This window comes from Chelonoidis abingdonii, chromosome 9, assembly GCF_003597395.2.
Source record: "Chelonoidis abingdonii isolate Lonesome George chromosome 9, CheloAbing_2.0, whole genome shotgun sequence".
NCBI lineage: Eukaryota > Metazoa > Chordata > Testudines > Testudinidae > Chelonoidis > Chelonoidis abingdonii.
The window spans coordinates 61032737-61048649 of record NC_133777.1 but is presented as its reverse complement, the minus strand read 5'-3'; the positions used below and the strand labels follow the sequence as shown (position 1 = coordinate 61048649).

The 15913-nt window shown below is 46.1% G+C and overlaps 1 protein-coding gene across 8 annotated transcripts in view; it reads right to left on the bottom strand.

Annotated features, from left to right (window-relative positions):
• CCPG1 (cell cycle progression 1) overlaps positions 1–15913 on the bottom strand; it is a 67215-nt gene that overhangs the window by 1183 nt on the left and 50119 nt on the right. For 4 of the 8 annotated variants that reach the window (XM_032796656.2, XM_075069616.1, XM_075069619.1 and 1 more), the window contains 3 exons: positions 14069–14080; positions 11753–11880; positions 1122–2530 (listed from right to left, as the gene is read on the bottom strand). In XM_032796656.2, the coding sequence (XP_032652547.1) occupies positions 1122–2530; positions 11753–11880; positions 14069–14080 (1549 nt within the window). The remainder of the gene's footprint in view (positions 1–1121; positions 2531–11752; positions 11881–14068; positions 14081–15913) is intronic. The other 4 variants (XM_075069614.1, XM_075069617.1, XM_075069615.1 and 1 more) reach the window with 2 other exon arrangements.

Sequence of the window (15913 nt, the reverse complement as noted above, 5' to 3'; positions counted from 1 at the left end):
GTTTTTTGATATTTTATCCTTGTATTACAGTCTCACATCCCACACTTCTGAAGCAAAAGAGTATACAGTCTTACTTTGCCTAATATTCTCACCAGTAGTGATAAATAATGAAGAATCACTAAATACATTTAAAAATTAAATGCCTGTACTAGTAAACAGATGTTTTAGTCTCATTCAGACCAGAAAAACAAATAATAGAGTAAGTCATGAGAAATCAAAATATTAGACAGTTGTTTTAATAATGAAATGTGACAGGCAAATTAAAATCTAGATAAATAAATACAGCAAGTTAGATGTGTGCATTTGCCAAAACCAGGAATTAGAAACTACTCCTTGATCATTATTACCAATAAAGAAACAGTTGAAAGTTGTTCTCTGAAAGCTAAACTGCAATAAGAAAAAAAATATTGCAAACTATTTCAAAAATAACAAAAAGATGAGTGAGAAAGGGAGCAGCACAGCAGTCCAGAAGACAAACAGTACATTTAAATGTTTAATATAAAACTGTTCTTGGTCTAAAAAGGTTAAATATGCTTTATAGAGTGCAAGGGGAAAAGAGTTCTGTTACTGCCTTACTGTTTACTGGAAGAAGAGAGAGAATGCAACTTTTTTTTAAACACATTAGCATAACTTTGCCTCCCTCATCAGATCAAAGTGGACTTATTTCCCTTAAGAGGCTAAGAACAGTTAAAATAGAATTTAATATACAAGTGGAATAACTCAGTAAAATTATTAAAAATCCAAGCAAAATGCATCATTAATAAGAAGGGACTTAAGCAGGGAAAGAAAGTGATTACAACACCTCTGAAAAAAATGACCACAGCTGCTCAGGCCAGTAAGCAGGCATGCTGTTGCATTCAACAATTGCTCCAAGCAGCAATGCTTAATCTTAATTAACAACTATTTTCTAAAGGAATCCTCCACACATTACAGCTGTAAAAGGTACAGTAGAATCTGTGCTAATGTCACTTGCCCCAACAGCCAATAAAATCTGTCCCCATGAGACATCCCACCACATTCATTTTAGGGTTAAAAGGTCACCTGTTGTAACAATGACACTAATTCCTTTGGTGTCCTTAAAAACTATATTTTAATTCAGGAAATATTACATAAAAACCAACCTGGGTCCATACTGAGGTGTATTATCATAATGAAAGTAGTATCTGTAGATGTATTTATCCAAATCCTCAAACATCCCTTCATGGTCACTTTGGTACGCCTTCATGTCCTCAAGATAATGCTTAACATCACTAACAAAGTCCGTGAACAGCATCTGGTCATGTATAAAGATCCCATTATGGAAAAACTTATTGATGAAATTCTCTAGTTCTCTCCAGTGATGGAAACTGTCTACTTCTTGCTGCAAATATTTTTGCATTAACTGATTAAATTCTTCAGCCCTAATAGGGTCCAGTACTTTGTTAAACAGGCTAATAAATTCCTGATGAGCGCATTCAAAAATACCAGAACAGCCCTTTAGGACAGAGTGACGTTTTCTGTTACATTCTGGGTTATTGATGCATTTCTGTGAATTAGTATCTTTTTCAAATGTAAAGTGAGTCGATCTTTCTTTTCTTCCTTCTCTGAATTCTTTTTTCATACTAGGCCCTCTACGGTGTGTATGCTTAGAAGGATTCTCATGAGTATTATATTCCCGATAAACTGTTTTACCTTTTTTGTTTGCCTCATATCTTTTAGCACCAGACTTCTTTTCATCAAAGATGTTTTTAGTTGTGTCTTTGAAGTGTCTGAATGTGGACTTCACAGAATCAGAGAATTTTTTCAGGTTTTCTTTCACTGCTTCTTTAGCCTGTTTAATTTTTTCTTTATGGTGTCTTACAAACTCCTTTGTGGAATTCTTCATAGCATCAAAAGTTTCTTTAACTGAGCCAAAAAATGATTCTTTGGACTTCTTTTTGGTCTTACTTGTTCCTTTACCATCTCTCTCTTGTCCTTTTTCATTAGTTTCCTGTTTTTCGATTTGGTCCTTCACTTCAACATACAGTTTTTCCCACAAATCAGAGCGTTGTTGTTCAAAGTTTAGCTTCTTTTCCAGCTCTATTAGTCTTCCCCGCAAAGTTTCTATTTCTTCATTCTTCCTCAATGTAATGTCAGTGTCTGGGTTGTCGGATGTCTGATGAGAACTTAACTGCTCCAGTTCTTCTCTTAGAGCTTCAGTTATATGACGTTCTTTGTCTAGTTCTCTCCTCAACATTTGTGCTTCTGCAAAAAGTGTTTCCTTTTGCTTAAGGAAGTTGTGAATTTTTTGCTTTTCCTCTTCCAAATGTACCTTAAGTTTTTTATTTTCAATGACAACTGACTCTGTACTAGTACCTTTATCTTCTACGTTTCTAATTTGTTCTCTCAGTTTCCTTAACTCTTCCTGCAGCAAGTCCAAAGCTTTTTCTTCCCTCTCCAGAGATTCCCTTAAGTGCTGGTTTTCTGCCGTAAGACTTTTTTTCTGAGATTCAAATGATTTCTTTTCTACCTCAGTAGAGATCAGACATGTTGCAAGGTCTTGTTTTAGTGACTAAAACAAATAAAAAGGAACAAGCAAATTTATTAATCTTAGAATTCATACAATTTAAGTTTGAAAAAGGTAAAAGATTAAAAATTCGTAGCATCATCCAACTAGTCACAAAGAATGAGTGTGATTCTAGAACATACAGTACACTGAATAACAGTCCTAAACCACTTGCTGTACTGGAATGACTATTGGTCAATCATGTCTGCTATCCTGATTCTAGGAATGATCTATGCTTAAGGCTAAGATTTTGTCACGGTTATTTTTAGTAAAAGTCACGGACAGGCCATGGGCAAGAAACTAAAATTTACAGAAGCCCGTGACCCGACCCAGATTTTTCACTAAAAATAACTGACAAAATCGGGAGGGAGAGGGATCTTGCCCCCACTGATGCTGCAGCTCTGGGGTCTCTGCTGCCACCCACGGCTGCTGGGAGCTGCAGGGTCCTCGGCTGACAGCTCCAGCCCCGTTCCACCAGGGCTGAAGCGGAAAATGTCACAGAGGTCTCTGGAACTTCCATAACGTCCGTGACATAATCTTAGCCTTAAGTGCTTGATGCTTCAGAGGAAGGTGAAAACATCCACAATCTGTTTCAGGAAACCCAGACACCTATATATAACAATGTAATGCTCCATCTGGGATTGTGGTGCAAATTCTTCCTAACAAATGCAAGAATAAGCTCATATACTAAAGCATAATATTTTATTGGCTTTATCTTTGGATGCGTAGTTAAGTTAAACATTATTTAAAAGATGTTTCATTTTGGCACTACTACTGGGGCCTCATTTTCAGAAAGTACAGTGTTCTAGACATTAAAAATGGAGGTTACTTGTCTTATAATACCTGGAGTGCTTTAAGATGTGTGATCCCCATGGGTATTCATTGTGGATGCATTCAGTAGAAACTCAGAGTTATTAACACCTCAGAAATGGAGGTTGTTCGTAAAACAAGGTTACTCACCTTTGTAACTGTTGTTCTTCGAGATGTGTTGCTCATATCCATTCCAGGTAGGTGTGTGCGTGCCGCGTGCACAGCCGTCGGAGAAACTTTTACCCTAGCAACACTCAGCGGGTCGGCTGGGTTCCCCCTGGAGTGGCGCCACCATGGCACCGCATAAATACCCCAGCCGACCCGGCCACCCTTCAGTTCCTTCTTGCCGGCTACTCCGACAGTGGGGAAGGAGGGTGGGTGTGGAATGGATATGAGCAACACATCTCGAAGAACAACAGTTACAAAGGTGAAGTAACCTTGTTTTCTTCTTCGAGTGATTGCTCATATCCATTCCAGGTAGGTGATTCCAAGCCTTACCTAGGCGGAGGGGTCGGAGTGAGACGTGGCAGCCTGGAGTACCGCCACTCCAAAGGCTGCGTCGTCTCGAGACTGTTGTACCAACGCATAGTGTGAGGCGAAAGTATGGACCGATGACCAGGTCGCAGCACGGCAAATCTCTTGGATGGGCACGTGCGCCAGGAAGGCCGCTGAGGAAGCTTGCGCCCTGGTGGAATGCGCTGTAAGGCATCCGAGGGGAACATGAGCTAGCTTAGCGCGTAGCACGTGCGAATACAGGCCGTGACCCAAGAGGAAATCCTCTGGGAGGAGACTGGTAGACCTTTCATCCGCTCCGCAACGGCCACAAAGAGCTGCGGAGACTTCCGGAAGGGCTTGTTCCTTCCACATAGAAAGCTAGCGCTCTGCGCACATCCAAGGTGTGAAGCTGCTGTTCCCGCCGAGAAGCATGAGGCTTCGGGAAGAAAACGGGAGAAAAGATGTCCTGGCTAGTATGGAAGGCAGACACCACCTTAGGGAGGAATGCCGGATGAGGTCGCAGTTGTACCTTGTCTTTATGGAAGACAGTGTACGGAGGGTCCACAGTGAGGGCTCTGATCTCCGAGACCCTGCGTGCTGAGGTGATCGCCACCAAGAACACCGTCTTCCACGAAAGGTAGAGAAGCGAACAAGTCGCAAGCGGCTCAAAAGGGCGGTAACATAAGTCTGTTTAGGACCAAGTTCAGGTCCCAGGAGGGCTGGGCTGGACGCGGGGGGGATAAGTACGCTCCAGGCCCTTTCATGAAGCGAGAGACTACTGGGTGAGAAAACACCGAGTAAACCACCCTCTCCCGGATGGAAGGTGGATATCGCTGCCAGGTGCACCTTAAGGGAGGAAGTCGCCAGGCCTCCTGCTTAAGGTGCCAGAGGTAGTCGAGGATTGTCGGATTGACGCCTGTAAGGGAGAACATCGTGCGATGCGCACCAGGCCGTGAAGCGCGTCCATTTGGCCACATACGTTCCGGCGGGTGAAGCTTCCTGCTACTAAAGAGGATGCGCTGCACCGAATTGGAACAGCGCAACTCGTCAGCGTTCAGCCATGCAGGAGCCACGCCGTGAGGTGGAGGGATCGCAGGTCTGGTGACGAAGTCTCCGTGGTCCTGTGTGAGCAGGTCTGGGACACAGGGGAGGGGAATCGGAGCGGCTACCGACAGATCCAGGAGCGTGGTGTACCAGGGTTGCCTGGGCCACGCAGGCGCGATCAAGATAAGATGCGCCTGTCCCTGCGGAGCTTGAGCAGGACCCTGTGCACCAAGGAAACGGAGGGAAGGCATAAAGCAGGCGGTGGTTCCAGGGCAGGAGAAACGCGTCCGTCAGCGATCCGGGGGAGAGGCCCTGGAATGAGCAGAACTCCTGGCACTTCCTGTTCGAGTGGGAGGCGAAGAGGTCTACGAGGGGAAACCCCCACCTCTGGAAGACGGAGTAAATGATGTCCCGGCCGGATCGACCACTCGTGGCAGAGGAAGGACCTGCTCAGCCGATCCGCCAGGGTGTTCCGGACTCCTGGGAGGAAGGATGCCACCAGGTCCACCTGGAGGGCTATGCAGAAGTCCCACAGTTGAATAGCCTCCAGACACAGGGGAGACGAGCGGGTCCCTCCCTGCTTGTTGATGTAGTACATGGCCGTTGTGTTGTCCGTAAAGACGGAGACACAACGCCACGAAGGTGCTGTTGGAATGTCTGGCAGGCTAGACGAATGGCTCTCAGCTCTCGGACGTTGATATGGAGGTTGAGCTCGTCGGCTGACCAACGGCCCTGGGTCTGCAAGCGACCTAGATGGGCCCCCCAGCCGAGGGATGACGCGTCCGTCGTAAGGGTTAGTGACGGTTGCTGCGGATGAAATGGCATCCCCGCACAAACCAGAGACGGGTCCAACCACCAGTCGAGGGAGCGTAGGGACCTGGAGGGATCGTGAGCAGCACGTCCATGGAGTCCCTGCGCGGGCAGAAGACCGAGTGGAGCCACGTCTGAAAGGGCCGCATGCGGAGCCTGGCGTACTTGGTGACATAAGTGCATGCAGCCATATGTCCCAGAAGAGCGAGGCAGGTGCGAGCTGAGGTTAGATGAGCGGCTTGCAAGCGCCGTATGAGTGAAGTGATCGCCAGGAAGCGGGCTTGCGGTAAGTAGGCTCTGGCGAGGGAGGAGTCCAGGGTCGCTCCTATGAAGTCCAGTCTCTGTGTTGGAATGAGAGTGGACTTTTTCCTGCATTGAGGAGGAGGCCCAAGCGGGCCGAAGAGGTCCGTGATCACGGAAACGTGATGACTGACTTGGGCTTGCGAGGCGCCTTTGATGAGCCAGTCGTCCAGATACGGGTAGACATGTATCTGTTGCCTGCGAAGGTGGGCGGCGACGACTGCCATGCATTTTGTAAAGACCCTTGGGGCCGTAGACAGGCCAAAGGGGAGGACAGCGAAATTGAAAGTGTGTTGTTGTTGATTGTGAACCGAAAGGTACTTCCTGTGCGGGGGGAAGATCGCTATGTGGAAGTACGCGTCTTCATGTCGAGGGCGGCGTACCAGTCTCCAGGATCCAAGGACGGGATAATAGTTCCCAGGGAGACCATGCGGAACTTTCAACTTGCGTAGCCACTTGTTGAGTCCCCGCAAGTCGAGAATCGGTCGGAGGCCTCCCTTGATTGGGATCGAGGAAATAGCGGGAGTAAAAACCCTTCCCCCTCTCGGTTAGCGGAACTTCCTCTATGGCTCCTGCGGTGAGGAGAGATTGCACCTCGTGCCAGAGATTTGCTCGTGTGAGAGGGTCCCTGAAGAGGGACCGGGAAGGGGGTGGAAGGCGGGGATGAAAGCAAACTGGAGGTGGTATCCTTGCTTCACCGTGCGTAGCACCCACTGGTCGGAAGTAAGATGTGACCACGCCGGAAGGAAGTAGGAGAGGCGTTGGAAAAAGGGGGGAAAAGGATCCTGAACTGAGTCTGGTAGACCGTCCCCTAGGCGTACCTTCAAAAATTGCCCTTGGGCCCTGGGTGGGGCCTTAGAGGGACCTTGAGACTGCCCCGCATGGGGGCCAGACTGGCGCCTTCGCCCACCCCGGCCTCGCCTGCCTGTTGAAGTCCTGCCGGTTTCGAGGCGGAAAGTACGGGCGGCGGGGTTGGGCCTAAAGGGCCTACGTTGGGTCACGGGCGTGTGCATCCGAGGGACCTCATGATCACCCTGTTGTCTTTTAGGCTTTGCAGCCGAGGGGTCCGTTTTGTCCGAGAACAAACCCCGGCCCTCAAAGGGTAAGTCTTGTAGGGTGTACTGCAGTTCCGGTGGCAGGTTGGAGGCCTGGAGCAGGAGATTCGCCTCATTGTGTAATACCTGAGGCTACAGTCCTGGCAGCCGAATCGGCCGCGTCAAGGAAGCTTGGAGGGAGGTCCTGCCAACCTTTTTGCCTTCCTCCACAAAAGCTGCGAACTCCTGGCGCGAGTCGGGGGCAGCAACTCAGTAAAGCGGGCCAACCTCCGTCCAGGTGTTAAAGTTGTAGCGGCTCAACAGAGCCTGCTGTTGGCCACTCGGAGCTGTAAGGCACCTGCCGAGTACACCTTACGGCCTAGCAGGTCCATCCGTCTAGCTCTCCCTTGGATTTCGGAGCAGGCGCCTGTTGGCCGTGGCGCTCCCTGTCATTGACAGATTGTACAACTAAAGAGGAGGGGGGGAGGGTGGACGTACAAGTGTTCGTACCCCCGGGAGGGTACCATGTACCTCCTCTCCACCCCTTTAGCCCGTTGCGGAATCGAGGCTGGAGTCTGCCACAGGGTATCAGTAGCAGCCTGGATGGTCCTGATAAATGGCAGGGCCACACGCGTCGGGGTGTCAGCGGCCAGGATGCTGACCACCGGGTCGTCCACCTCCGGCACTTCCTCTACCGGAGGTTTATGTTGAGAGCTACCCGGCGAAGAAGGTCCTGGTGGGCTCTCAGATCTATTGGCGGCGGCCCCGAAGAAGAGGACCCTGCCACGGCCTCATCCGGGAAGAGGAGGAGGATATCCCGGGAACGAGTGGGTCCTGAATGGCACTGTGCTCCTGTGGCCGTTCCTGCTCGAGATGCTCCGGGGAGTCTGGAGGATGGATGACATGGTCCCTCTGACTCTGCGGAGGAGGGTGGGACACGGTGGCTTCCAGCGCCCTGCGCTCCGAAGGAAGAGTAGGGGCCGGACCAGGGAGCACCCTGGGCTTGATGGTATGCCCAGGGTGTCCAAAAAGGCCATTGCTGCTGTCCTGCATCCGGGGGACGTGCATCTTGAAACAGTCCCGCGCCATGTCAGTATCTCGGTCCCGGCTATAGTAACTACCGGCCTGCGAGGAGCCGACTCCTGACCGGCCGGCCACGGAGGAGCCAGCAAACGTGGCACCGAAGTGCCAATAGATCGAGCAGCTCTGGGTCTTGGGGACCGGTGCGGTACGTGTATGGTATCGGTACTGCGAGCCCGACGGGACCTGCGACCAGCTCTGTGCCGGGAGGTCGACCGGACCTCGAGCCCTTATGGCGAGATCGGCTCCGTGAACGACGTCCCTGTAGACGGTGCGGGAGCTCGACGGGGTGCCGCGATAGCGGGACGGGGAGCGAGAGCGTGGACCGGGCGTCGTGGTGTGGCGGTGCCGCGACGGTCGAGCGGTTGCCGCGAGTTGCGAGCGGTGTCGCGATGGTGAGCGTGCCGAGCGACGGTGAGCGGCTGCCGCGAAGCCGAGCTGTGACGGGAGCAGGAGCGACGCCGAGATGTGGAGCGGCGATGGAGTGGGACCTCGAGCGGCGGCCATCCGGAGCGGTGACAGAGGGCTGGCTGTGGTACGAGCGGCTTGCCTCTGGAGAGAGTCGCACTTCGGACGGCGGTGCCGAGGGCACGGCAGTGCCAGGTCCGTCAGGGCAATGAGGTCTCTTGCCGCTGAAAAAGTCTCCGGCGTCGAAGGCAAGGTTAGCTCGACCACGGCCGGTGCCGGGGAGCTTCCAGGCGCCGGACTCGACGGCCCTCGGTGGGCTGGAGTCAACGGGGCCGGTTTTAGGCGGCGCCGCAACCGGGGCCGGTGCCGGGCGGTCTGCCTTGGTCTTGCAGTCTCTGCCTGCGGTGCGGGACGTAGAAGGAGCCCGTCCGAGGCTTAGCCGACTTCGACCTCGGAGAGAGGGAGGGGCGCGGGGTTTCCTTCGGCGTCGGCTGCGCCCGGTGCCGAGGGTGTGCCAGGCTCGTGTCCCAGAAGGGGGGCGGGTCCTCACTATGCCGGCTGTCCTCGTGCCGGCGAGGGAGCTTGCAGTCTCCTGAGAAGCTTGCCGGCATCCTAAGCGTCCGCTCCTTCTTCAGTACGCGCGTGCACTTAAAATGCCTTGCAACACTGGAGCCACTATAGAGAAGTCAGTGCCGATTCCCCAGGCACTTAAGACGCCAGCATGTGGGGTTCTCTGTCGGGCATTGGCTAATTGCAGGCCGACACGTTATAAGCCGGCGAGCCAGGCACTGGCTACGGTATCTGGCGACGGGGGTAGGGGAGAGCCCCAGATACCCCGCGAAACCTAATAACAAACACTACGACGATATAATTTAAACTGTATAAATTCATTAACTCTGTTAACCACGAAGATAAGTAACAAGAGCAAAATAACGAGCGACTCAGCTATTCGGGAAAATGCGGGGTCAGGTAAACTGCACTCCACTGTTCCAACGACCGACACGGGCCGTAAGAAGGAACTGAAGGGTGGCCGGGTCGGCTGGGGTATTTATGCAGCGCCATGGTGGCGCCACTCCAGGGGGCGCCCAGCCAACCCGCTGAGTGTTGGAAGGGTAAAAGTTTCTCCGACGGCTGTGCACGCGGCGCGCACACACCTACCTGGAATGGATATGAGCAGTCACTCGAAGAAGAACTGAAATGTTCGTAACTTTGAACAAAATGTTATGGTGGTTCTTTCAAAAGTTTACAACTGAACGTTGACTTAAATACAGCTTTGAAACTTTACTATGCAGAAGAAAAATGCTGCTTTCCCTTCATTTTTTTAGTCTATGTATTGTACTGTATTGTATTTGCTTTCTATTTTTTGTATCTATTGCTGCCTGATTCTGTATTTCCAGTTCCAAATGAGGTAGGTGGTTGACTGATCACTTTGTAACTCTGAGGTTGTACTGTATGTTCTCCATGTGCCTGAGACCAGAAGATTTTTCAGTAGCGATGTTTGGCTGCACCCACACCCTATGCCACTGAGAACATAAGGGGCAGCTTGGGTGATTCCCAACCAGTACTCACTGTGGAGGGGAAGTTGCAAGGAAGAATGCTACACCACAGATTCTAGGATTGGTGAACCAAAGGAGGTGTAATGTCTAGTAAAGATGTGAATGCAGTCCCAAGTAGCCACTCAATGGATTTCTGAGAGGGGAACTCCCTGCGAGGAAGCCACTGAGGCTGCTTGTGCTCTGGCTGAGTGGATCCTGACACTGATGGGGAGGGCTTCCATAAGCTCACAGCATATGAGACTAAACCCCAAAATCCATTTCAAGGGTCTTTGCAAGGAAATTGCCTGTCCTTTCATTCTTTCAGAGATGGATATAAAATAGCCTCAGGGACTTTCTAAAAGGCTTTGTCCTTTGTAAATAGAAAGTTAACGCTCTCCAGCCATCCAAAGAGTGTATCCTCTGATGCTTCCGAGAGGGCTCACAGGGCCTTTTGATGACAGAAGGACTGAGAGGCACGACAGCGTTTGCAAAGGAGCAGCTTGGAATTTTTCCTCTGGGTTACTGGGGTATATATCACAAAGGAGCAGAGAGCTAGAAATCCAGGCCTCCATTCTTTAGCAGTTCTAATGAAATACTGTCAAGTCTCAGGCACATGGAGTACATACACACCCATAGTGAATACCCACATAAGGACCATCACTCAAAGAATAATCAATACCTTGAAGTCAACTTCAACCAATAGCAGACATTACAGATCATAGAGGTTAATGTGCTCGCAAGAAGAACGACCACTTAACAAGCAGATTGCTGAATTCTGCATCAGCTTCCATGTCTGGATGGATTTAAAATGTAATCCCATGCAAAACACACTACAGTACTCTGTCAGGGTGACCAAGGGATAAATAACTTCAAGGTCTACACCCAAAAAATTGTTCACAATTTTATGGCTGTGTGATAATGAAAAAGAGTCAGCCTAGTTGTTGCTGCTATCTGCTCTTCTAATAGATGTGAGGAGTCTAGCCATATTCCCAGGATGTAAATACAATTGGCAAATGGCTCAAAGGGGCCAATATTATTCCGACCACGTCTTCCGGTTACTTTCCTCATCCACCTGGTCAAGAGATGCTAGAGTAGGGAATAAGGAAATCAAACCCTGCTCTCCCCTTATCCAAAACAGGGTGAGGAATTAAAAATGGCACTGTATGATGCCATGTTTATTGTGTCTCACTGATTCCATTTCAGGTTTGCTCAGTTTACAAATAAAATGTAGGACTGTTAACTTTATAAAAAAACGTAGCCCAACTGGGCTCTTAGAGCCCACCTTATTTCTGCTCCATGCATCATTACGTGTAATCAATATACTGCTAACTGAATTCTTCCCTCTGTGATTCCTGTTACTTCAAAAAGCTATTTTACTCTTAAAATTTGATCAAATTACAAAGTTTTTGGCAATAGGTTAAAAAAAACCCTTTTTTCAGTTTACAATAATGTTATGTATGAATTTAAGAGAATTTCTGACGAAAAATATTTATTATATATGCGTACTGTTGAGACGTAAATTAAAAGTCAAATAAAGGTCCAATAAAAAATAAAGCTGAGTTATCTGTAAAAAAATGTGGATTCCATTGTTCTTAGGGATAAAGCATTCTCCCAACATATAGAAATAACAGATTCAACACTAATGTAAGGTACACACCTCTAATGGGGAGGTAATATTCCCCAATGAATTGTAATGAAAAGATCATACCTACCCCCACCTTATAGTCTGCTTTAACTCCTTGCTCTCTTTGGCACTGGTAAAGGTCATCTTTCATACCATTTAGTTCATCTTCATGTGTCTTTTCTACCAATTGTTGACGTTTTTGGATCTGAATTGTACCTACAAACACAAAACTGTTAGGTCATTTCCATCTCTAACTACTGAGAGTCAAACTATCAGATGATGTCTTTAGTTTCCTGGCAAATGAAGGAACATTCTGATATTGTATTTCACTGTATAGTACACTTGTTCTGTTCTGTCTAGTTTTATAATTGTATAGTCTTATAATTGCTATATACCGATTCTGTTCTTTGCAGCAACAATTTCAAACACATCAGTACAAGCAACTTTGCTCTACTTATGTGTTTGGATAAAAGCAAACATTTTTAATGCTAAACAGATGGAATGATGTTAACTAGAAAATATCTATATTTAAATATAATCAACCAGAAGCTATGCAAAAAATTACATATATATTTTAGTAAAATGAAAAACTGACACAATAGAAGAAATTAAACAAATCCAGTTTACATTTTTTGAAATTATAGCTTCACATTGTCAAGCAATGATATATTAATAATTACCTGGATATTTGCATGCTATATTAACATTCATGCAGAACAAGCCCCCCAAAAAAGTAAACCAAACACCCCCTACACACAATTCTTAAACAGGTTATAAAGCAAACTGAATAGCTTCACATAGGACCCAATCTTGCAATCCTTACTTGCAAAAGCAAAGGCGACAGAATTGAGCACATGCTCATTAAATATCCATCTTCCCATCATTCAAGTGTCTGACAGATGTTACTTTTTCCCCATGTTTTTCCAATATATGTCTTCACTCTTACTAGCTACAAATTCACTATTAAGTAATATAATATTTTCTTTAGTAATTATCATTCTCCTGCACTCCCTTTTATCTGAAAGTTGCAATGCACATACAAAATATAGAATTTGTGCATGTTGGCTTTGATGCTAGCTGAGTTATTAAATAAAAAGAGGACAATATTAGGTGTTTTTTTTTTAATCTCTAATTTTAATTTCTTCTGCATTGGATCCACTGTTTTGGACCGAAGTAACTAAGTATGGGATATTTCTGTCCAATCCAGTGGAATGCATGTAGAGTTTCTTTTTTGAAACAAAGCTCCTCCTTTCATGTTTTATTATTACTACAATTTAAGAACTATTGAGGTAATTGTTGTGACATTTTAACCTCATTTAACATTCTCTCATGTCCTGACTTAAAGATAAGAGAATCCCATCTTAAACCAAGCATATACAGAATACTCCTCCTCTCCCAGTATAAATTTATTAGTGCTGTTCAGAACAATTGCTTCATTCTAGGAGTAACTACAATTGCAAGAAAACTAGTTTTGCCACTCTCTTGTGTTAGCTCCAGTTCTCTAGAAATTATAACTCAGGCGGAGTAGATAGTAGTGGCCACAAAGAACAAGTAATAAAACAGTGAACAAGCACAAAATCAGTCAACTTCAAACAAAGAATTGACTATGTGTCTAGAAACAAAAGTGACCCTCTCAAACTACAATTAACCTGACGTTAAAAGGATGTTGTGAAGTGCTGCTCTCCAGTTCAAATGCTTAAGTCCTGGAAAATACAGGGAGAACACCACTTGCCAGAGAAAAGGAATCCCTTGTAAAAACCTTTTCAGGGTGAGCAAAACAGTAAACATTTCCCACTCTGTAGAGGCAGAAACACTGCCGAAGGAGTGGTCGAGTTAAACTATGTGAGCCTGAGGAGCTTTCACTTTTAAATAATAGCCTCAATTCTGCTGGACTAGAGAAAAATATGTCATCAATGACAACTTCTATCTAAAGCGATAGGTTCAATGAGGGAAAAAAATATTTGAAAATATGGTCTTTACTACACAAATAAAAGTAATAATAATAGTCAGTGCTTTTTATCCATACATCTCAAAGTGCTTTATAAAGGTAGGTAAACATCATAATCCCCATTTTATGGCTGGAGAAACCGAAGAAGAGTGGTACGAATTGACTTGACCAAGCTTTGAAATCAGAAGGCTGGCCCAGATTGGAAAGGAACTCAGGCTTCTACTGGACCACAGTGCCTCAACCATACCAATAGACACTATACATTTGTTTTCCTGTTAAATAGCTGAAAAGGCCTGCAAGTTCTATGCAGAAGTATTTTATATGACTGAGTTACTAGTCATATAATCCTGAACATAGTAGTAATTGTGAAGCCTTGATTACACAACCATATATATATTTTTAAATCAATCTGATTGCAAGCACAGCATCCTCCACATGGCACTCACTATTTCTTACCTTCACGTTTACCTGAGAACCAAAAAAAAATATGTTCAAGGGTAAATTAATTTTGAAAGGTTTACACTAAATGTTAAAATTTACGTAGCTCTAATCAAAATCAAATCCAATAAAAAAGGATAACATACAGTCCCATTTTGAAACCGAATTATTTAAATGTGGCATCATATTTTCATAACAGACTATAAATATCATACAATGAATATAAAATAAAAGTCTTCATTACTCCATTATTTAATATTTATATTAATAGCACCCAAAAGCCATGACCAAGATTGGGTCTCCATTCTGTTAGGCAGATATGAAAAGCTGTTGAGCTCTGCACTTAGCTATTTTGTTAACACAGGTAGTTACCATCTATTCTGTTGTTCCTCTGCTGCTCAGGTTTGAAATCGGACCAAGACCGGCGCTAGGGTTTCTCGCGCCCTAGGTGCACGGCCATTTCGCCGCCCCCCGCGCTGATCCCGCGGCTCCAGTGGAGCTGCTGCAGTCATTCCTGTGGAGGGTCCGTTGGTCCATGGCTCCGGTGGAGCTGCCGCAGGCATGCCTGCGGGCGGTCCACCAGAGGCGCGCAAACAGCCGACCGTCTGCAGGCATGACTGCAGCAGCTCTACCAGAGCCGCGGACCAAAGGACCCTCCGCAGACATGCCTGCGGCAGGTCAACTGGAGCTGCCTGCCGCCCCCCCGGCAAAATGCTGCCCCCCGAATAATCCTGGCGCCCTAGGCGATTGCCTAGGCTGCCTAAATGGTAGCGCCGGCCCTGAATCAGACAGAAAAGAATCAACCTTAGCCACTGTACTAAGAAGCCAGAGAGAAGCTGCTGCTGCACTGGATTCCATCAATACACTGAGAAATTGCATTGAGAGTTATGGTACATTTTCAAGTGCTACTTAATATTTGTCTTCCAAACAAAAGGTAAAAGGGGAGAGAGATTCTGAATTGTTCAATAAAAGTACACTGTATCTAGTTTTTTCATTCAGCAACTGAGGAATCATTGGATGAAGGCCAGAAATGTCTTGTAGTATCTTGCCAGCAACAATAAAGGTTACCACAAGACTAACAATAGGGAACTAAAGGATTAAAAATGTGAATAAATCCAAAGTATTACTACTAATAAGCAGGGATCCTAGTTTTCCATGATAAAAACAAATTCTCTGATACAAAAAAACCAAAAATCCACTTTTTTCCATGATTAAAATGAAATGCTGAACTTTAGTTTCCCTAGCTACAATATATATAGGTATCAGTTGAACAATGTTTTATTGATATATTTACAATTTTTAAGATGACAGTTGGAGCCCCACCACCTCCTGGGGCTGCAAGACAGGGCCCTGTTCGTTCTTTTAAATTATCCAAATTTCTGATTATCTGATCTGGCCTCGGTCCCAATTAGATCAGATAATTGGGGTTCCATGTTATGTGATTTTATTTTTTCACAAAATGTAAAAACTAAAGATTCTCTGTAAAAATGCAAATTCTGCATTTTTCTGTGTCAAACGGATTTCTAGGATCACTGCTAATAATTTTAGGGTGACCAGACAGCATGTGTGAAAAATCAGGACAGGGGGTAGGGGGTAATAGGAGCCTATATAAGAAAAAGACCCAAAAATTGTGACTGTCCCTATAAAATCGGGACATCTAGTCACCCTAAATTAGTCAAGTAAATGTACATGGTGCTTTATGAACAGAGCAAGATATTTCCTTTCTGCAAGATCTAACAAGATAAAAGATAAAAGAACAAAGAAGAACAGCTACTGTAAGGATAAGGTAGAGACCTTCAAAGTTATATTAATATGATTTATATTTAACGGTGTCATAAGCTTGTATCACATGAGTTAAAGTAT